General features: G+C 48.1%; 1 protein-coding gene across 16 annotated transcripts; it reads left to right on the top strand.

Annotated features, from left to right (window-relative positions):
- The first annotated feature begins 6,235 nt into the window (after nt 1-6,235).
- LGALS12 (galectin 12) lies at nt 6,236-16,292 on the top strand. Of its 16 annotated transcripts, none has more exons than XR_014066335.1 (10): nt 6,236-6,516; nt 8,159-8,247; nt 8,342-8,555; nt 9,580-9,699; nt 10,630-10,668; nt 11,248-11,274; nt 11,995-12,083; nt 14,090-14,240; nt 14,969-15,146; nt 15,248-16,292. XR_014066335.1 is itself a non-coding variant. In XM_081532851.1 (10 exons), exons 3-10 carry the CDS (start codon nt 8,207-8,209, stop codon nt 14,876-14,878), a joined length of 828 nt encoding a protein of 275 aa, XP_081388977.1. In that variant the 5' UTR covers nt 6,236-6,516; nt 7,031-7,275; nt 8,159-8,206; the 3' UTR covers nt 14,879-16,292. The 16 variants fall into 16 exon arrangements, 13 of the variants coding, with proteins under 13 accessions (XP_081388977.1, XP_081388978.1, XP_081388971.1 ...); XR_014066333.1 differs by having other exon boundaries at nt 14,732-15,146; XM_081532851.1 differs by adding an exon at nt 7,031-7,275 and having other exon boundaries at nt 14,732-16,292.
- Nucleotides 16,293-22,857: the final 6,565 nt, after the last annotated feature.

The raw sequence follows: 22,857 nt of genomic DNA, 5'->3' as shown, positions 1-22,857 counted from the left end.
GTTTCTCCCTTCCCTCCCAACCCCACCCCCAGCCCCCACCCTCATGATGAGCAAGGCCACCTCTGTCACATGTCAGGTTTTCGTGAATGAGCAGGAGTATTGTTGGCTCTTATTCTGCTCCACAGGCAAATCTGTTTGTCTTTGTGCTACTGCTATTAAGGGAAACACACTGACTGAAACCTCCCACCCTGGCCAGGCACCATAGGAACCATTTGTGTGAGTTATTCTACGACAGGAGGTCCTGGCAAGGAACATAGAACTAACAAGCCACCACCAATGGGAGGAATCCGGGAAAGGTCAAAATAAGACACCATGTGTCCTACCACCTCCCAGAATCCCTCTCACTGGCATCCATCTTGGCTAAGCAATGCATGTGCCACCAGGAAGGACCCTGAGTCAGAGTGACTGGCCAGAGCAACCCCGGAAACTAATCCCATCACCAGAAAATTGGGAACTGCAAGCCACATGGCAGAGCCGTTCTCCTGGGTTCCCTTACCCTACCTCTCTGCCTGGGAGCCCCTTCCCAATCAAGTCTCTTGCTTTGTCATTATGCGTGTCTCCTTGGACAATTCATTTCTGAGTGTTAAACAAGTGCCCACTCACTCTTGGACTCTGGAAGGGATCCAACGATCTCATCATATGATCTTAATTACTACACCTTTATGATAAATCTTAACATGTGGATATCTTCAGATTCCCCTTATTCTTCCTCAGAAGTTTCTTGACTACTCTTGAGCTTTTGCCCTTCCATAAATATTTCAGAATCAGCTTGTCAGGTTGCTCAAAAGAGTGTGTCGTCACCTTGATTGACATTACATTGACTCCATAAATCAATTTGGCAATTTTGAGATCTTTACAAAATTGAGTCTTCCAATCTATTACATATTATATCTCTCTTTTTGTTAGGACTTCTTTAATGTCTTTCAATGAAGTTTTATAATATTCTTCATACAGATCTGATCTTAGGTGTGTATTACATTTTTTTATCTATTCATTTGAAAGTTTACACTCTATTCTTTTATTTATTGCCCTCAAAATTTTAACATTCATGCTCAAAGGTTTAAAGTAGTATCCTAAACACCCCTCTGAAGCAATGTGAGAACTTTGGAACACTTTCACTCCAATCTGCCCCTTCCATGCTATTTTAGTTCTGCCCTTTTTTAAAACCCCAAATTCACATTATTATTGTTACCATTATTATACTATATATATATATGCTTAGATTTGCCTATACATTTGCCACTCCATTTGTTTATCACTCCTTCTCCCATGGCAAACCTTTCCTCTGAAGTCATCTTTCTTCTTCCTAAAATATAGCCCTTTGAAGTTCCTATAGTAAACATCTGTGGGTGATTAACCCCTGGCTTGCTCCAGATGCTTGCTCCTTGGAACAAAAGCTGTGACCAACCTAAACAGCATATTAAAAAGCAGAGACATTACTTTGCCGACAAAGGTCCGTCTAGTCAAAGCTGTGGTTTTTCCAGTAGTCATATATGGATGTGAGAGTTGGACCATAAAGAAAGCTGAACACCGAAGAATTGATGCTTTTGAACTGTGGTGTTGGACAAGACTCTTGAGAGTCCCTTGGACTGCAAGGAGATCAAACCAGTCAATCCTAAAGGAAATCAGCCCTGAATATTCATTGGAAGGACTGATGTTGAAGCTGAAACTCCAATTCTTTGGCCACCTGAGGGGAAGAACTGACTCATTTGAAAATACCCTGATGCTGGAAAAGATTGAAGGCAGGAGGAGAAGGGGATGGCAGAGGATGAGATGGTTGGATAGCATCATCAACTCGATGGACATGAGTTTGAGCAAGCAGGAGTTGGTGATGGACAGGGAGGCCTGGCGTGCTGCAGTCCATGGGGTCGCAGAGAGTCGGACACGACTAAGCGACTGAACTAAACTGAACTCCTGGCTCTCAAGGTACCCAGATGAGGACCTCAGCGGTTCCTGGGGCATCATATGGAGAAGCAAGAGCCACAGGGCTGTTCAGGCAGCCAGGCGGGTTGGGCGGGCTGCGGGAGGACAGGCTCCTGCCTCTGAAAGAGCCCAAAGGGAGACCCAGGTGCCTCTCTGAGGGGCTCCTCCATGACAAAGAGTGCTGGAGTAAAAGAACTTTACCTGTTCTATTTCTACACTATTTCTACTGAGGCCCCCAGCACTAGAACTGCCCAGAGCTAGGAGTGCCTGGTGGGCCCCATGGCTCTCCTCCCCCACCCCCACATTCCCCAGCTGGAGGAGTTTCCACCTCCCCTCCCATTCAGGGCACTGCAGTGGGAAGGTGCCCACAGGAGCAGACTGTGCTTCTGCTCTTCCAGGCCTTGCATCTCTCCCCCAGCAAATAGGATAGGAGAGCAAAAGCTGTGCACTGATTGAGTTGTAGTTTGGGATTTTTGGATTCTTTGGTTGGTTGGTTCAGTAAGATACACATCAAAATATTAATAACAAGAAATGTCATGTTAGCCTGCTGAGCCTATGAGTGTTGCTTGTCCTTTTTCCAATTTTATGATATTTCTATCCATCTCTTTGTGGTGGGGGGGGAGAGAAATAAAAACTGCTGGCTTTGTCGTATTGGTTCTCCCCTCCAAGTATATGTCTTCTCTCTCCAATTAGACTGGGGGCACCCTGAGAGCAAGATTAATTGCTGATCCTTTTAACGAATGCAGCATCCAGTTATTAAAAAATTGCTGCAGTCACTAAAACTCACTTACAGGGCAGCATAGCCACCAAAAGAAATTGAAACTGTTTACTCAAGAGTATACGAACCTTCTTTCAGACAATAGCACCTTCATTCCTTCAAACACACTGATTGAACATCCCCTGCGTCCAGGCTCCACCTAAACTGATTCTTATACCCCCGCCTCCTCCAAAATGATCTTGGCTGGAATTAACCAGCTTGCCACCCCCTCCAGATTATACCTCAATCTTCCCTGTTTTTCCAGAATTTTCCCGATCATCTGATTCAAGATGTTGGAGTCCCTTTTGGGAGTCCTTTTTCCTTGTCTCCCTTATCCAGCCAGCTGTCAGGTTCTGCCAATTCTTCTTGCCTTCTCAATTCTTCTATCCTGCCACTATGTTTTAGGATGATGCAAAACTGGTTCCGAGAGAAAAAGGATCCATGAGCATTTTCAGTGACCTAGAAGGGAATCAGATAGAAGAAAGGGATGGAGACACAGACCGAAGTAGGTTAATCTATACAGTAGTCCCTCCCTAGGCCAAGAGAGTTATACCTATTCAGGAGCAGTGAAAGAGGCTGCTAGATCAAAGAATGGGGGAAAGTGGGGCACCTTGAGATCCCTGAGCATGGATTATGTTTCCCAAACTATTAATTGGTAATTGACAAATATTGATTTTTTAAAAAATGCCTCAGTTACACTCTGTAGCTAGTTAGAAGAGTATGTGGGCTATTTTGCAGTTGGGCCATGATTCCACATCTGCTAAGGGAGAGACAGAGAAGAAGGCAGAGACAGGACAGGAGTTATAAACCATCACCTCTCATAGTCACGCAGTCTATATTTTGAGCACTTTCTCTGTGTCAGGTATTTGCTTGGTACTCAGGTGGTAAGAATAAATCTGCCCTCTTGGAACTTACTCGTGAGAAGTGGGGGGAATAAGAGACAGGCATTAAACAATTCTTCAATACCTAATGACAAGTTATAATAAATGCTCTGAGGAAAAGGTACAGGATGGAGGGTATTGGGGGGTGTGTGTGTGGGAGAGTGCCAGTCTGTGGCAGGGAAACCCCACCTGCCAGTGTCAGGTCACCCTCAGCCCTTTCCTGAACCTCTCCCACAAGTGCCCCCTCACACTGGCTCAGGAAGAGAAATTTACTCCACCGCCCCATGCCACCCCTGGACAGACTAACTAACTAACACCTTCTCTTACTCTGGAGCCTCTCAGATCAGATCCAGCAAGTCTAGACATGTGCTTTAAACCAACCAGGTCCCCCTCCACCACCAGCTGTCAAAACTTGGGGTCCCAGGAAAAGAGAAATGACATGCACCATCCCCCTTTCTTTGGCCGCCCCCACCCCCGCACCCACCCACCCACCCCGCACCCCCCACCCCCCCACACCCCGCACCCCCCCACACCCCGCACCCCCCCACACCTCCGCCGCAGGCCCTCAGCAGCCCCTACTCCTGACTGTTGCAAAGAGAAACAGTTATAACCACCTGGGGTTTCAGAACCACTCTCCTGTTATGGGCTGAATTGTGTCCCCCACCCCCAAATCATCTGTTGAGTCCTGACCCCAAGTATGGCTTCCCTGGTGGCTCAGTGGTAAAGAATCCGTCTGCCAATGCAGGAGATGCAGCTTCAATCCTGGGTTGGGAAGATCCCCTGGAGAAGGAAATAGCACCTCACTCCAGTATTCTTGCCTGGGAAATCCCATAACAGAGGAGCCCAGTGGTCTACAGTCCATGGGGTTACCAAGAGCCGGGCCCAACTTAGCGACTAAACAACAAAACCACAGAATGTAGAATGTGAGGTGCGTTCTGTTTGGAGATAAGGCCTTTAAAAGGAAAAGGAAGGTAAAATGAGGTCAAGCGGGTGGGCCCTAATCCAATATGAATGGTCTCCCTACAAGAAAAGATGATGATGCAAACCAAGGAGAAAAACAACCCCAGGGAAAAAACAACCCTGCTGACAGCTTAATCTGGGCTTCTCGCCTCCAGAACCGTGAGAAAATAAACACTTGTTGTTTCAGCCACCCAGCCCACGGTGTTTTGTTATGCTGGCCCTAGCTCCTCAGTTCAGGGAGGAGGCACTGAGGCTGGAAAGGGTATGGGGGAGGGGCATCATTTGGGTGCCGACAAGCTAAGCCCCGCCCTCCAGGTGCAGGGCTCCCCATCCCTGCCCAGCTGGTTTCTCTACCTTTGGTTTTTTCCCCCCTGCTGTGTATGTAGATTATTCTTCCTGACTGCACCTCTGATCCAATTTCCCCACACAGAACACCTTCAGCCGCCCAGCTCCCCCTACTCAGCAGGGTCTGAGCAAACAGCCTGGTTCTGTACCTGGAGTCCTGGGGGTTAGGATCTAAGTCAGTGTTTCACAAACATTAAAATGCTGATTCCTGAGCTCTTCCACCCCAGTATTTCTGGGTAGGGCTCAAAAGTTTACATTTCTGGATCTTCCAGACCCAGGGATTGAACCTGAGTCTCCTGCATTACAAGCAGATTCTTTGCCATCTGAGCCACGAGGGAAGCCCAATAAACTTCCAGGAGATACTGATGCAGCCTCTTTCCCCAGGACCCACCCCTAGGGACTTATCCCTCAGAGCAGCTGCTTCCTTTCCCCTCCCCACCCCAGGCCCTTGAGCCTTTGCCCAGCTTCATCCTGCCAGGAATTCTCTGTTGCCAAGTCGACACAGTGGTCAGATCATGGGGCTTCCCAACTCAGGATAAAGTTGAGAGGTTGTGCTGCTTTTTAAAGGAAAAGGCTTATTGGAATTTGAACCAAAACTGGAATGGTCCCGGTCCCAAGGATCATTTGTTGTTGTTGTTGTTCAGTTGCTAAGTCGTGTTTGACTTTGCGACCCCATAGACTGTAGCCCACCAGGCTCCTCTGTCCATGAGATTCTCCAGGCAAAAATACTGGAGTGGGTTGCTGTTTCCTTCGCCACCAAAGGAGACTAGGGTAGCTTAAAAAAAAAACACTGAAATCTAGACCCACTCCCAGATACAGACCTCCCTTCAAGACGGAAGACACGCTACTGTGATCACATTTTCTATATGTAAATGATCAAAAGGAGCCCCAGCGGGGGTAAGTGACTTGTCCTGGGGAACAGCACGTTAGAACAGAGGCTGAGCAAGAAGCCAGGTCTCCTTTGGTGTAGTTGTGTGCTCCCCTCTGCTCACCTGCCTTTTCTGAGCCAAAGAGGGTCTCCTCTCACCCTGCCTGTTCTTACCTCTCCCCATCCCACTTCCTTGTGACCCCAGCTGGGCCCTGGCATTTCCAGCCATTGCTGAAATGGAGCCCCAAAGGACTCTAAAACTTGCCAAAAGGAGAAGAGTGGGGAAAGCGGCAGAAAAGGAGGGAGAAAGGTGGAAACCTTTTGTGGGGAGGGAAGAGGAAGCCCCCCATTGGTGTCCAGGAAGTTGGGGGCGGGGCTTCTCCTGGGACCTGCCCACATGTACCACCAAGTCTGCCTCTGACCCCTGGAGGGCTCCGGCTGCCGCCCCGGAAACCACAACCCCCTGCTGGCCTCAAAGGAACTAGCTTCTGGCTGCCCTCTGCAACAGGCTGCGTGCTTCAGACCCTGAGGATTAGTTACTGCAAGCTTCCTACTCCTCGGCCTGGACTTCTGCTGACACCCAGTCCAGCCGGTGGGGCTGGAGCTGGGGTGAGGCACTGGGGGTAGACAGCTCCCAGCGCCACTAGGACCCTGCCGGGTGCAGGTGAGACTGACAGCTGGGAGAGCGGCCCCAGGCACCTCACCCCACCCCCATGTCACCTGGAGAGAAACTGGACCCGCTTCCTGACACTTTCATCCTGCAGCCGCCAGTCTTCCACCCGGTGAGCAGCAGGTCGGGTCTGGAACCTCCTGGGTCTCAGGGCTTTCCCTTCCAGCTGGGCCAGGTCTCCCAGGTTGGCAGGGGGCTGGAGAGGCCCTGAGTCATGGACCCTGTTTCCCCAGCCCCTGCCCATGGCTCTTGGAAGGCCCTCCTGAGTTTAGAGTGACTGACAGCTCATTCCCACTTGCTCGTTGATGAGCTCATGGGGTGATTGCATTTTAAAAGCAGTAGAGCCTGAAGACAGTGCTGCCTCCTATTCCACGGTGGGTGGCTAGGAGGGTCTGGGGTGGGGAGTGTGTAGTGTCGCTGGGGGGACCCTGATCACTTAGGAAGGGCAGTCTCATCTCCAGCCTGGGAGCCGGGTCAGAACCTCCCAGTTTCTCCTCTGGCCCAGAACCCTGCAGATTTCCTGAAGCCTGACAGTGTGTTACAGAAGACCAAACTCCCAGGAGACCCACCCTGCCACTAATGAGCACTAATTATCACTTTCTCTTTACTTGGTCCTCTCCTCTCAGGAGAACAGCTTCAGCTCAGTTAATTACAGGCCAGGCCGGGAGCCTGGAAAGTGGGAGGGACTGACATGCTGAGCCCGGCTAAGCTGTGGGCCCTCTGACAGCCGGGTCCTCCCGATCCTCACAAGGTTAGAGGGGCCCCTTGCTTTGCAAGCTGCAAGCTCCCACCTGGAGGGCAGAGCTGTTGGGTCTCAGCTCTTCTCGGCTGTTTGGGCTTCTGAAGGCTGCCAGGAGTTGGAGAACACTGGGTAAGGGCCCATCTTGTGACACTGCCCAGGGTGTACCTGGGGCAGTTCACATTTATTCTGCAGACACCTCTTTAGAGTCCACTCTGTGCCAGGCCAGACACTGAGCCTGTAGAAGCTAAAGACAGGACTTTGGCTTTGAGGGGCTTGTGCCTCCTAGCATGAACAACCAGCCATAGGGCACCGTCTAAGCCAGTCGGCCAAGGGCCAGACTAGCCACGGCAGCAGAGAGCACAGTGAAGGAAAGGATAATTCAGGCACCAAAATGGATGATGCTTGGAGAAGCAATCAGAGCCTGGGAAGTCAGGTCAGATTTCACAAGGTGGAGGGAGGGCTGAGGAAACCGTCCCAGAAAGGGCCAGAAGCGGTAAAATTGTCCATTATCTTTTAGGAATACCAGGGGGAACGGTGAGCTGGGAAGGTAAACTGAGTCATTATGAGGCATCCATGCCAGGATCTGTGCTCAGATCTCAACTTGTCCATCCCTCTGCCTCCCAGTTCCCAGGCTCTGGCCTATAAACAGTCCTCGGGGAGCCTGGACACCAGGCTGCTGGAGGCCAGGGTGGCAGCCAGGGGGCTGTAAACCTCAGTGGGGTCACTACTGTGCCCTAGGAGCTGAGAGGGGGTCTGGGCTGGTGCTCCAAGGGGGCAGTGGAGCTGAATCTGGCTTCCCCCGTGCAGTGTGGCCTGGGTGTTATGAAGGTCCAGGAAAGGAGAGTAGACGAAAGAGAACATTTTGGAGAAAATTTATTTTTCCCCATCAGGACATGTTCTGTTTGGGGTGGGAGAGTTATCTTGTTCCTCTCCCCTCCCCATCCCACCCCTAACACAGGGGTCCCTAGGCCCTTTCTCCAACTTGGTATGGATGAGTTTCTTCTTTGTTCAGGTGATTCCTTATGTCACAACAATTTTTGGTGGCCTGCGAGCAGGCAAGATGGTCATGCTCCAGGGAGCGGTCCCTCTAAATGCACGCAGGTAAGGGGAGTGCTCACGGGGCTTCCTCTCTGCCTTCAGGGTCTCTGGGAGTCTCTGACCAGAGGTGCCCTTTGAGAGCCTCACCTCCCCCCAGGTTCCAGGTGGACTTCCAGTGCGGCTGCAGCCTGCATCCCCGGCCAGATATCGCCATCCACTTCAACCCTCGCTTCCACACCACCAAACCCCACGTCATCTGCAACACCCTGTACCGTGGGCGCTGGCAAGCCGAGGCCCGGTGGCCCCACGTGGACCTGCAGAGGGGGGCCAGCTTCCTCATCCTCTTTCTCTTTGGAAATGAGGAGATGCAGGTGAGCAGGAGGGAACACCAGGGCTTCCCAGGTGGTGCTCGTGGCAAAGAACCTGCCTGCCAATGCAGGAGATGCAAGAGATGATCCCTGGGTGGGGAAGATCCCCTGGAGGACATGACAACCCACTCCAGTACTCTTGCCTGGAGAGTTCCATAGACAGAGGAGCCTGGAGGGCTACAGTCCATAGGGTCGCAAAGAGTCGAACACGACTGAAGCGACTTAGCATGCAGACACAGGAGGGGACGTCACAGGGTCTAGAACTCGTGTCCTTCTGCTTCTCTTTCCTTCAGCCATTCCCCTTGTCACTGTGTTAAGGGGTATTGGGAGGGATGGAGCACAGAGTCCAGTACTCAGAGGACCAAGGAGTTGCCAAGCCCGGTTCCAAGCTGCCCTGGGCTCACCTGGCCTGGTACACATGGTGGTATTCAGCAGATGCCATGGTGCTGCCACTGTCACAGGAAGCATCTAGAGAGCACTGCAGATGCCGGGCACTGTTCTCAGCCCCTAGATAGCAGCTCATTGACTCCTCGCAACAACCCATGAGGAGGAAACTTTCATTCTCCCCATCACACAGAAGAGTGGAGAGGGAAGGGAGGGAGAAACTTGGCCTCAAGGCTTTCACTGCTGATGTGAACTCCTGCCAGAAGGATCTTCAGACTTCTCCAGGGCAGAGGGCGCTGGTGTGAGCCAGCGCTGCAGGGAGGGACAGGGGTCCCACAGCCCCTGAGGCTCCTCACCTGTGGATGGGGCAGGCGGAGGGCTGCTGCGGCTGCTGGCAGGTCAGCTAAGAGGCTAAAGGGGGCCAGCATGGTGTGTCAGGGACCAGGCAGGACATTGAAGGTGCTCTGCCTGCCAGTTCCACAACCTTGGGGAGGCTACTTAAGTTCCCCAAGCCTTGGGCACCTGTCTGTAAAACATACCTGCCTCCTAGAGTTGGTGTGAAGTTGAAAGAGGAAAATTCCAGTAAGAGACTCAATGGATGTCTGGCACATCAGTATGGTCTCAGCCTCATCTGTCTCTCCAGGTGAGTGTAAATGGACAGCATTTCCTCCACTACCGCTACCGGCTCCCGCTGTCTCGAGTAGACACCCTGGGCATATATGGCAACATCTTGGTGACAGCCGTTGGATTCCTGAACATCAATGTAAGTTCCTCTGGGGCCAAGGTGTGGGTGGCAGTGGCCTCTGACTTCCCCTGATGCCTGGACAAGCCCGGGACCCCCTTCCATCCCAGACAAGTCCTGACACCAATTGCAGCCAAGGTGGAGGGCATCCATCCAGGTGTTGGACATGGCGGGGGTGAGGGAAGAGGTGACCACAGAAGAGGGGCACAGAGCCTGGGGCAGAAGTCTGTGCTCGACGTGAAAGTGAAAGTCGCCCAGTCATGTCTGACTCTTCAGGACCCCATGGACTGTAACCTGCCAGGCTCTTCAGTCCATGGAATTCTCCGGGCAAGAATACTGGAGTAGGAAACTGTTCCTTTCTCCAGGGGATCTTCCCAACCCAGTGATCAAACCCAGGTCTCCCACATTGCAGATGGATTCTTTACCATCTGAGCCACCAGGGAAGCCATGAATACTGGAATGGGTAACCTATCCCTTCTCCAGGGGATCTTCCTGACCCAGGAATCGAACCAGGGTCTCCTGCATCCCAGGCAGATTCTTTACCAGCTGAGCTGCCAACTGAGCTATCCTGGACGTGGGGTCAATGTGGTCAGGTGTGGAGCAGTGGCCAGAAGGCAAATGACTTGGAGTCTTGGAGCCGTGGGACCCAAACATAGCACTGGCTGTATCATTCCCAGCTGAGGAGCTGATTTAAAAATGCAGATTTCTGGGACCCACCACCAGAGATTCTGATTCAGTAAGTCGGAGGTAGGGCCCAGGATTCAGCAAGATCAAAATGCCAGGTTTGAGAAGCCCTGACAAGGCCTCTGGGGAGAGGAGGAGCTACCAAAGCCACAGCCGGCCTCTGCCCTCCTTCCCAGGCACAGCAGGGCAGACGGGAGCCAAAACAGTCAAGCTCTAGGCTTGCAGTGGTCCTGAATCCTGCCTGTTGCTTTTTCTCTCTCCCAACAGCCATTTGCTGAGGGCGGCAGCGAGTATCCGGTTGGACATGTGAGTCTTGGGAGCTGGGTTGGCCCTTGTGGCCCCAGCCATCCCAGCTGAGCCGGTGCCCCTCCCTCTGACCTGCCAGTCACTGGGCTGCTGCTCACATTGCACAAGGCCCAGCTGCCCCCTCCCTCACTGTGCAGTCACCATGGTTACAGCTGGCTCTGCTTCAGTCCATGGGAGCCTGGATTTGCCTCTCCCTGGTGCCAGGGCCAGCTAGGGAGGACGGATGGGGAGGGCTGACTTCCTGGAGTGGGCAGGGCCCAGCCTTTCTATCAGATCCATCTCAGATGGAGCTTCAGCAACCCTGCAAGGTAGCAGGTTGGCCTGCAGGGCAGAAGGGAGATGAGACCCAGGGACTCGGCCAGGGTCACACAGTGTGTGAATGACAGACCCTCCGTCCAGTTCTTCCCCATTATTCCAGAGCCGGTGTCCATCTGAATTCAAGAGGGCCCCACTGGAGCTCCAATCATTTCCTGTATTATCTCCGAGAGAAGCAAACCCCCAGTACCCCCAGCTTTTAAGGATCCTTTTCATTGAGCGAGCACCACATGGCCTCCATGTCCCTCTTTCTTTCCTTGACAGCCCTTCCTGCTGAAGAGCCCGGGGCTGGTGAGTGACCTCTGCTCCTGGAGGGACAGTCCCTCACCTTCTCTATCAGGGCTGGGAGGGTGCCCCCACCTGGCAGGAAATGGCCCCCAGCATCAGGGTTTCCCCTTGAATTGCAAGTTGTGGGTGAACGTGCAACTTCAAGTTGAAGCTCCAGCTTCATTTTACCTATTCTCCATTTATTCCGCACACAATTTTCCGATAGTCATCCCTGCTGGGCCCAGCGCCAGGCTCTAGGGTGGAGGTATATATCAGCTCCACCCCTCCAGCTGCTTACAGGCTGGTGGGGAGGCAGACCGAGGAATAAGCCATTACAGTGTAGAGCCCAGCATTAGGGGCTCACGGCACGGGGGCGGGGGGGACAGGTGAAAAGAAGGGGAAGCCAGGGAGAGCAGAGTACAGGAGGCAGGCCTGCAGTAGGTGCATAATAACTGAGCAGAGCTGTTTCCTCCTGGCTGCAGGCCAGAGATTTACATGCCTCGGGGCTCCCTGGCCCCTAAGGACAGCCAAGGAAGCAGCTCCTCAGGGCAGTAGCCCTCCCCAACCCCCTCTGTGACACACACACACACACACACACACACACACACACACACACACACACATCCTGCCTCTCTGTCATCTCCTGTGTTCCTTCAGGAGGTGCCCTGCTCACACACACACACACACACACACACACACACACACACACACCCTGCCTCTCAGTCATCTCCTGTGTTCCTTCAGGAGGTGCCCTGCTCATATGCCCTTCCCCAGGGTCTCTGGCCCGGACAGGTCATCATAGTGCGGGGGCTGGTCTTACCGGAGCCAAAGGAGTAAGTATGCAGAACTGGGGGGAGGGTGGCGGGGGAACGGTACGCATCTCTGTGCCAGGCACAAGCTTTAGAAGCATCACCTCTTCAATCTCCAGCACCTCTCCTTAGTCCGCACCTTCCAGGTGAGGAGACAGAGGAGCAGAGAGCAGAAGCAAGTTGCCCAAGGTCGCAGAGCCTGTGAAAGTCTGACCTGGGATTGGTTCCAGGGCTCAGGTGGCTTTGTGGCACCAGGAGCTCCAATTCTGGGAGTGTCTTCCCTGCCTGGACGTGTGGTCAGGCCGGCCAGCCTCTCCCCGCAGGTCCCAGCTGCAGCCTCAGGAAAGGCCCTTTAAAGACACAGGCTGGGACTTCCATGGCAGCCCAGTGGTTAGGACTCTGCGCTTCCAGTGAGGGGACACAGGTTTGCTCTCTGGTCAGGAAACTAAGATTCCCTCATGCCTCTCAGCCAAAAAAAATAAAAACTAGAAAATAAAAGTGTGCAACTTGGAAAGTCTCGAACAGATGAGAGGGCATGATCTCCCACCGTGCCCTGGTTTAGGAAACACTGCCAGGGGACTCCAGAGAGGAGGCCCAGGGCTGGGAGGTAGGGACTTGGAGGAACTCTAGTCAAGTGGATGCTGCCTGACTTCTCCCACAGGGGGCGCTACTACTTCATTCCTCAAACCTGCAGGCTCCAGTAAGACAAGCATCTTTTCTTTCTTTCTTTTTCCTTCTTTTCTTTCCTTCTTCCCCATCATCTTTCCTTCTTTCTTCCTTTCCTTCCTTCTGGAATCGCATTGGATCTCATGACGTTTCTGGACCCGATTTCCTGGGTTTGACTTCTGTTGCATGCGTGCGTGCTAAGTCTCTGCAGTTGTGCCTGATTCTGTGTGACCCTATGGACTGTAGCCCGCCAGGCTTCTCCGTCCATGGAATTCTCCAGGCAAGAATACTGGAGTGGGTCATCATTTCTTTCTCCAGGGGATCTTCCCTTCCCAGGGATCAAACCCGTGTCTCTTAATGTCTCCTGCATTGGCAGGTGGGTTCTTTACCACTCGCGCCACCTGGGAAGCCCTTGACTTCTGTTGAGGACACTTCAAATCTGAGCAGCTTCACAGCAGTGAATTTTCCTTTCTGTGCCTTAGTTTCCTTGTCTGTAAAAGGGGGTAAAAATAGTGCCAGCTTTAGGGATTATGCCAGGCACATAGCAAGTGGTCCACAGATGTGGTGGAGGAGCAGGGGAGTAAGGAGAATGCCATGTATTTCCCCTGCCCTATCCCCCTCTGTTTTGTTCTTGTATTTTAAGTCACTGACCCGACTAAGCCCTTGCCCTTCACGCTCTTGGTCAGGTCTGTGAATTCTGGGTGGGCTTGCAGCACAGCCCTCGGCAGCATGGGCCTCAAAAACCAGGCACGAATGGGTTGGATTCCTGGTTTTGCCTTTTACGAACAGTGGTCTTGGGCAAGTCACTCCACCCTTCTGAGCCCTGAGTTCCCCCACTGGAGCCCTGAGTTCCCCCACAGGAAAAAAAGGAGAAAGATAATCCCACCGGAACAGGGAAGATGAAAAAGTTTCCAGTGAACAAAAGAACCTCCGCCCCTTCCCAAACTTGGAGACAGGAAAGCAGATCTTAGCTCAAAGTCACATGGTTATTAGTAGTTGACACACAGATCATTTTACTGCTCTCTCGCAAGAGCCGTGAATTCACGTGTCCTCAGAGGCCAGGCAGGTCACGTAAACAGTGAGGCACCAGGTTGGGAATGTGGTGAAGTGGAAAGAATATTTCTATAGATCTTCTGATGCCAGATCTTCTGAATTTTTTTAAAAAAAGAAGCCAAAAGTTCTCTTTTAGATAAACTTTCTCAGTTTTCAAAAATGGTAATACTTTAAAGTTGAACAATACTGGGGACCAGCCAGAACATTTCTACAGGTTAGGTCAGCCCTGGGCCACCGACCTCAAGGCTTAGCACAGCACCTAGTGTTTATTTAGCAAGCCCGCAAGCCCTTTCTCCGGCCCCTTCCCACAGTTTCACGCTCAGTCTGCGAGACAAGGCCACCCACGTTCCCGTAACGCTCAGGGCGTCCTTTGCAGACAGAACTCTGGCCTGGGTCTCCCGCTGGGGCCAGAAGAAGCTGATCTTGGCCCCCTTCCTCTTCTACCCCCAGCGATTCTTTGAGGTGGGTCAGAGCCCAGATCCCTGGTTCCTCTGGGGTGGAACGCAGAGCTGCACTCCCATCTGGGAGAGTGGGGGTACGACCGCGGAGGGGGGGGCGTGGCTTGTGGAGCCAGAGCCACTAGGAGAGAGGAAATCAGTGGGGCTGATCTCACACCCTGAAACACCAATTTAATTAATCAAAGTGGGCCCTGGCCTCAGCATTAATAAAAAGCCCTGCTAATGACTCCAATGTGCAACTGAGGTTGAGACCACTCCTCCAGGGGAAGCAACCCCTGTTACAGATGGTGAAATGGAGGCCAAGTCCTGGGAAGATCCTTGTGGAAGGGCTGATGACAACCTGGGCCCCTCCATCATCCCATATTTTTCACCACTGGGTGCCCCATGGGTCCACTCCTTGTGTCCTTTGATGGGAGGAGCAGCTTACTGGGTGGGGCATCAGGCAGGCAAGGGAGGGTCCGGAAGCCTGCAGCACCCCATGCCCTTCTACACCAGGTGCTGCTCCTGTGCCAGGAGGGAGGCCTGAAGCTGGCGCTCAACGGGCAGGGTGTGGGGGCCACCAGCCTGGGCCAGCAGGTCCTGGAGCAGCTACGGGAGCTGCGAATCAGTGGTAGCGTCCAGCTCTACTGTGTCCACTACTGAGGAGGGAGCCAGAGGGCCCAGCCAGAGAAGAGGACCTGCCTGTACTGAGGGCCCCACCAGCTGACCCCACTCTCCTCCCCTCGTTAAAAGTGTCACCACGATGTCAGGCCTGGCTTACCTCCGGAACCAGGAGCCTGAGTCTGCAGATGCTATGCGCCACACAGCAGAAGGTGGGCACAAGAATGTGAAGGCTCCAGAAACTCCGTAGCTCCCTCTTCTGAGAGCCTGGGATTTGGCTCTGTCGCCCTTCAGGGACCTCTAAAAGGAGGTAGATACTTCAAATGAAGCCTAACAAAGGTACTAATGAAGGTACCCCAAAATACAGCAGCTTTAAAAATTGAGATGTTTATTTCCTTCTCACATGAACAGAAAATGGTTCGGGTCAGTGGGTAACTGCTCCCTGTGGACCTTCTGGGTCATCCCACCAACCCCAGAGCATGAGCATCACCTGCATGGCTGAAGCATGGTCACCAGTGTATCTAGGTTTCAACCACTGAGAAGGCAAATGAGAATATGGACAAGGCCCACCTGATGTCATAAGCCCAGGCCTGGGATTGGCACATGCTATTTGTACTCACATCTCATCAGCAAATACTCAGTTACATGGCCACACTCTCTACAAGGGAGGCTGGAAGTGTTCTCTGTGAGATGACCATGAGCCCGGTCACAGGTCCACAACTGTGATTCCTGGTATATTTGGTATTATTTGTATGATCTTATTTTGTGTTTTCTACTTAACTATTGCTACTTTGTCCTTATATTTTCGGCTTTCATACTTACTATTGGATTGATGAAGTCTCCTTTATCACCCTCCCATTTTTTTCTTAAGCTAATTTGGAAGTTATGAATTCCATTTTATATACTTCTAGTGGTTATCCATACTTTTTATTTTATTTTTTAATTAACATGTAAAATCGACTTTCCAGGATAGGTAAAATTCTAGATTTGTGTGATGACCACCAATACAATCTGGATATATAACTCCATCATTCCAAAAAATTCCTTGGTGTCGCTTCTGTGTAATTGAGAGAGTCATTTCCTAGGCAGGTTGATAAGAAGTCTAGAGGTCCCCAAGGAGAGAGGGGTCTGGAATTCTCAAGGAGGAAGAAAGGACAAACTTTTTTTTCTCTCTACATTCCTTAGGATTATATAACAATAATATATCCTGCTTGAGGACAGTCTCTGGAAAAAACCTTCGGCTAATCCTGTTATCTTAAAATGTAAATTATGGGAGTAGGTCTAGTGAGGTCTTTACAACCTCCAGACATTCTTTTGATTCAGTATAATAACTAATTAGAGAGTATATAATTCCATTGCTAACACTAGCAAGTGGGTACTCTTTCTGCCCCTTTCTGATGCCTATGTCAGAAGCTTTCTCTATCTCCTTTATACTTTAATAAAACTTGAATACACAAAAGCTCTGAGTGATCAAGCCTCATCTGTGGCCCCAGATTGAATTCTTATCCTCTGGAGGCCAAGAATCCCAGCGTCTTTTTGTGGGTTCAGCAACAACTTTCATATTCACACCTTCTCCACCCCTTCCCTTAACCCCCAGCAACTCACTGATCTGCTTTCCATTACTGTATTTTGTATTTTGAGAATGTCCTATAAATGGAATCAGGTAGGATGTGACCCTTTGAAACTGGTTTCTTTCAATCAGCAGTACCTTTGGGTACTGATCTAAGTTGCTGTGTGTATCATTGAGCCATTTCTATTTATTATTAATACTCAGTATGATTCTGTTGTACCGCAATATATCTGTTGACCCAGTGAAGAACATTTGGGTGGTTTTCAGTTTTTAACAATTATGAATAGAGCTGCTAAAAACATTTGTGTACAAGTCTTTGTATGAATGTAACTTTTCATTTCTCTTGGTTTAATACTTACCAGTGGGCTTGATGGATTATGTGGTAAATGTGTGTTTACTTTTATAAGAAACTGTCAAACTATTCTCCAGAGTTATTTCGGAGTAGCTTTTGGAATTTCACATTCCCACCAGCAATCTATGAGATTTCCAGTTGTTCTGCTTGCTCATCAATGCTTGTTATTGTCGGGATTTTTTATGTTAGCCATTCTTGACGTGTAGAGGTATCTCAGTGTGGCTTTAATTTGTATTTCCCTAGCAGCCAAATATGTTGAGCATCTTTTCATGTGCTAATTTTCCATCTGTGTGTTCTCTCAGAAGTGCTGTCCCCTTCTCTATTTTCTGGAATTTTGTAAAAATTGGGACTATTTCTTTAAACTGTTCATAAAATTTGCTGGGGAAGCTATCTAGACCTAGATATTTCCATTTGGAAGATTTTTTTATTAAAAATTCATTTTCTTTAATAGGACGTAGAAATAGACTCTGTATCTATTTTATCTTGGATTGGTTTTGTTAGTTTGTGTTTTTCAAGAAATTGGCCCATTTAATCTAGATTCCATATATATGTGTTAGTATGCAGTATTTGTTTTGCTCTTTCTGACTATTTTACTCTGTATAACAGGTTCTAGGTTCATCCACCTCACTACAACTGACTCAAATTTGTTCCTTTTCATGGCTGAGTAATATTCCATTGTACATATGTACCATATCTTCTTTATCCATTCATCTATCGATGAATATCTAGGTTGCTTCCATGTCCTGGCTATTGTAAATAGTGCTGCACTGAACACTGGGGTATGTGTGTCTTTTTGAATTGTGGTTTTCTCAGAGCATATGCTCAGTAGTGAGATTGCTGGGTCATATGGTAATTTTATTCCTAATTTGTTAAGGAATCTTCATACTGTTCTCCATAGTGGCTGTACCAATCTATGTTTAATCTTAGTCATCAAATGTAACACATACATAGAGTACATAATATGATTTTCTTACCTTTTCAATGTCTGTGGGGTCTTTAGTGAAAACCCTTCTTTCATTTCTGATATTGGTTGTAAGGAAGCATTTAACAGGAAGCTTCCTGTGTGCTGTTTTTGGTCTTGCATAAATCCTTTGTTCCTTAACAGACCCTGAATGCAGGTGCAAGAGGGCTGGCAAGCCAGCTCTTGGGAATAATAGGAATTTATGTATCCCATTTGTATGGGAAGTAGCCTTTCCATACGGTGAAAAGTAGCCATTTACAACTCTCTTCCCTTCTGATATGGAAAGTAACTTTTACAATCCCCTCTCTTGAAAATGATTCTAGCCTCAGGCTTCCTGAATAACTTGTAAGATTTTTTTATTCCTATCTCTGCTGAAAAGGCTATCTTGTAAGACAGTATATATATGCCCACAATATGTTGAATAAATGCCTTTGCTCCATCAGAACACTGATCCCCGTGTCTTTCTTCATTTCTCTCTCTCTCTCTCCCCCTTTCAGGCTGCTTCCATGGAGCACAGGTGTCCTCCATGTCTACTTACTCGTCCGGGCTTTGAAGACCTCTTTGAGAGGGGGCCCTGTGCCTACGTAGATGGAGCTAACTCTTTGTCTAGAGTTCTATTGACATACTGTGTAAGCCAGGGAATATCAGCCTCTTTTCTTCCTTCTTTCACTTTCTTATCTTCAACTCTGTACCCCCAAGTTCCAGTCCATTAAAGGACCATAACAGTTGGTAATTTGAATCTTTTTCCCTTTTTTTCTTTGTCAGTCTCACTAGAGTTTTGCCAATTTAATTGATATTTTTCAGAAAAACAGCTTTGACCCTACTGATTTTCTCTACTGTTTCCTGTTTCCAACTTTATAGATTTCTGCCCTTATCTTTTTTATTTCCTTCTTTTTACTTGCTTTGGTTTATTTTGCTCTTTTTTTCTAATTTCTTCAGTTGAAAGTTCAGAGTACTAACTTTAAACTTTTCTTCTTTTCTAGTGTAAGCAATTAAGATAATACATTTTTTCTTAGCACTTTACTTATACCACACAAATTTTGATATTTTGTGTTTGCATTTTTGTTCATTTTAAAATATTTGCTAATGTCCATTGAGACTTCCTCTTTGGTAGGTAGATTATTTAAAAGTGTGTTATTTAATTCCAAGTATTGTAGATCATTCTGATATCTTTCTGTTATTGAGTTATAGTTTAACTCCATTATGGTCAGGAACACACTTTGTATAATTTCGATTATTTTAAAATTTTTAAGATTTTATCATGATCCAGAATATAAACTTTAAGTGCCTGTGGGCACTTGAATGTGTACTCTGATGTTAATTGTTCAGCAAATGTCAGTTAGATCCAATTTGTTGATGGTATTGTTCAGCTTTTCTGTATTCTTGCTGGTTTTCCATCTACAGGTCCTGTCAGGTTTTCAGAGAAGAATGTTAAAGTGTTCAGCTATAATTACATGTTTGTCTATTTTTCCTTTCAGTTCTGTCTGGTTTTGCTTCCTTTATTTTGAAGTTCTGTTTTTCTGGTGCATATTAAAGTGCTTTAGATATGATACTGTTTCTCATGGTTAGATAGCATTACCAACTCAATGGACATGAATTTGAGCAAACTCAGGGAGATAGTGGAGGACATAGGAGCCTGGCATGCTTCAGTCCATGGGGTCACAAAGAGTTGGACACGACACAGTTATACTGCCAAATGTCCCGGGTGGTGGGGGGTGAGGGTTTGAATTTCCCCAGCTGAAAACTGCCGGTCTATTATATTTAATTTCTGTTGTTCTTCCTTCCTTCCTGATGTTCCAGATTTCCTTTTAGTATCATTTCTTTTTTTCTGAAGAATTTCCTTTAGCAATTGTTATAGAGCAGATGCTGGCAATGAATTTTCTTGGTTTTCCTTCATCTGAAGACATTTTTTGTTCACTTAGGTGAATAGCTGAACACCTACAGGTGAAATTGCTGAATTGTAGGGTTGGTGTATGTTATGGTAAGTGTATGAGGGGGCCTGGGGTGGGGTGGGAGGAGTGGGTGGGCAGAGTGTGCATGTGTGATGGTGAGATGAGGAGGAAGAAGGAACAGCAATGGAAGCAGGAGCTAGAGGTCAAGTTGTGAGGACCTTAAGAACAAGTCTACAAAATACAGATTTATTTTAAAGACTGGTTGGTGGTTTGGCAGTTTCTTATTAGCTTAAATATACACTTACAATATGACCAGCAATCCCACTCCTAATTTACCCAAGTGAAATGAAAATATATGTCAGTGCAAAAACCCACATTTGAATGATCATAGTGACTATTAAAAACTAATACATCAAAAGTATACTTCAGTTTAAAAAAAAAAGATGTATCAAGCTGTACACTCAACATTTGTGCACTTTTTTGTATCTATGTTATTATACTTTCATAAATTCTTTTAATTAAAAAACCTGGAAATAATCCAAATATCTATCACTTTAGTGAATAAACAAATTGTAGTACATCCCAGCCACTATGGAGAACAGTATGGTGGTGGTTTAGTGGCTAAGTCATGTACAGCTCTTTTGACCCCATGGACTGTAGCCTGCCAGGTTCCTCTGTCCATGGGATTCTCCAGGCAAGAATACTGGGTTGGCATTTCATTCTCTAGGGGATCTTGCCGACCCAGGAATTGAACCCAGGCAGATTCTTTACCGACTGAGCTATGAGGGAAATTGTAGAACAGTATGGAGATTCCTTAAAAAATTAAAAATAGAGCTACCATATGATCCAGCAATCTGACTCCTGGGCATATACCTACAGAAAACCATAATTTGAAAGAATACATACACCCCAATGTTGATTGCAGCACTATTTACAATAGCCAGGACATGGAATCAACATAAATGTCCGTCGAGGGAGGAATGGATAAAGAAGATGTGGTACATATATACAATGGAATATTATTCAGCCATAAAAAAAAACAAAATAATGCCATTTGCAGTGACATGGATGGACCTAGAGATTGTCATACTAAGTGAAGTAAGTCAGACACAGACAAATATGATATTGCTTATATGTGGAATCTAAAAACATGGTACAAATGAAAAATGAAAGTGAAAGTCACTCAGCCATGTCCAACTCTTTGCAACCCCATGAACTACACAGTCCATGGAATTCTCCAGGCCAGAATACTGGAGTGGGTAGCCTTTCCCTTCTCCAGAGGATCTTCCCAATCCAGGGATCGAACCCAGGTCTCCTTCATTGCAGGCTGATTCTTTACCAGCTGAGCCACAAGGAAAGCCCAAGAATACTGTAGTGGGTAGCCTATCCCTTCTCCGGAGGATCTTCCTGACTCAGGGGTCAAACCAGGCTTTCCAGCACGGCAGGCAGATTCTTTACCAACTGAGCTACAAATGAATTTATTTATAAAACAGAAATAGAGTCACAGATATAGAAAACAAACTTGTGGTTACCAGAAGAGAAGGGGAAGAAGGCATAATTTGGGAGATTGAGATAGACTAGATAACTATTAAGAACCTACTGCATAGCAGGTGTTGTTCAGTCGCTAAGTCGTGTCCAACTCTTTTGCAACCCATGGACTGTAGCCCACCAGGCTCCTATGTCCACAGGATTTCCCAGGCAAGTAATACTAGAGTGGGCTGCCATTTCCTTCTGCAGGGGATCTTCCCAACCCAGGGATCAAACCCACGTCTCCTGCATTGCCAGGCTGATTCTTTACCATTGAGCCACCTGGAAAGCCCTACTGAATAGCACAAGGAGCACTATTCAGTACTCTGTAATGAGTTATATGGAAACAGAACCTTAAAAAGAGTAGGTGTATGTGTATAACTGATTCACTTTGCTATACACCAGAAATTAACACAGCATTGTAAATCAACTATACTCCAATAAAAATTAATTTAAAAATAAAAGCTAAAATTAAAAAATTATAGTACAGCCACATAATGGAATACTACCCAGCAAAAATAAATAACAAACTACTGTTTCACGAAACAACATTGATGAATAATAATAATTTTTTAAAGCATTACGTTAAATGAAAGAATCAGGTCCCAGAAAGCTCCATATGGTCAATTCCATTCACATGATATTCTGGAAAAGGCAAACTGCAAAGGACAGAAACCAGAGTAGTGGCTGCCCAAGACTAGGTGGGGGGAGGAGCTGACTACAAGTGACTTTTGAGGGGTGATGAAATATTCTCAATCCTGGTTGTGGTAGTAGTTACATAATATTTGCAAAAACTCACAGACCTGAACTTAAAAATGAAAAATTTTACTGTATGTAAATGATACCTCAATAAACTGACAGAGGGTGAGATGGTTGGATGGCGTCACCGACACAATGAACTTGAGTTTGAGCAAACTCCAGGATATAATGAAAGACAGGGAAGCCTGGCATGCTGCAGTCCATGGGGTCACAAAGAATCAGATACAACTTAGCAACTGAACAACAACAAACCCAGCTTAAAAAATAAAAAGACTACTTAGTGGAAAATGGGCTTCCCAGGTAGCTCAGCTGGTAAAGAATCTGCCTGCAGAGTAGGAGATCCCAGGTTGATTCCTGAGTCAGGAAGATCTCCTGGAGAAGGGATAGGCAACTTCCTCCAGTATTCTTGGTCTTGCCTGGTGGCTCAGACGGTAAAGAACCCATTTGCAATGTGGGAGATCTGAGTTCAATCCCTGGCTTGGGAAGATCCCCTGAAGGAGGGCATGGCAAACCCACTCCTGTATTTTTGCCTGGAGAATCCCTATGGACAGAGGAGCCTGGCAGGCTATAGGCCATGGAACCGTAAAGAGTCGGACATGACTGAGGGTTGGACAGGACTGACATTTAGACAGAAAATCCGTCCTTGCTTGCAGGGACCAGATGGACCACATTCTTGTCTAATAACCTCTTTGAAAAAATCTCAGCCAGATTTCCAGGTACAGTGTTTGGCCTGCCTGCCCTAGAACAACCAGATGTACATGAGCCTAAGCCGTCCCTCTCGCAGAGAGTGGCTTCTTTGGGGAGAAGGGGTGATGCTTAATCTTTATCACATGATGGGCAACCAGGATGGTGCAAGCACTTGTCTTGTGCACAAGCCCCCACCCCTGCTGAGACATGGGAAAGGAGGGAGGGTCCTGGGACTGTGTTGGCTGAGTCCATATTCACTCAAATGTGCCTTCA

This window comes from Giraffa tippelskirchi, chromosome 10 (genome assembly GCF_054371585.1).
Source record: "Giraffa tippelskirchi isolate mGirTip1 chromosome 10, T2T-mGirTip1v1.2.pri, whole genome shotgun sequence".
Taxonomy (NCBI): domain Eukaryota; kingdom Metazoa; phylum Chordata; class Mammalia; order Artiodactyla; family Giraffidae; genus Giraffa; species Giraffa tippelskirchi.
This window is presented reverse-complemented; position numbering and strand designations above follow the sequence as displayed.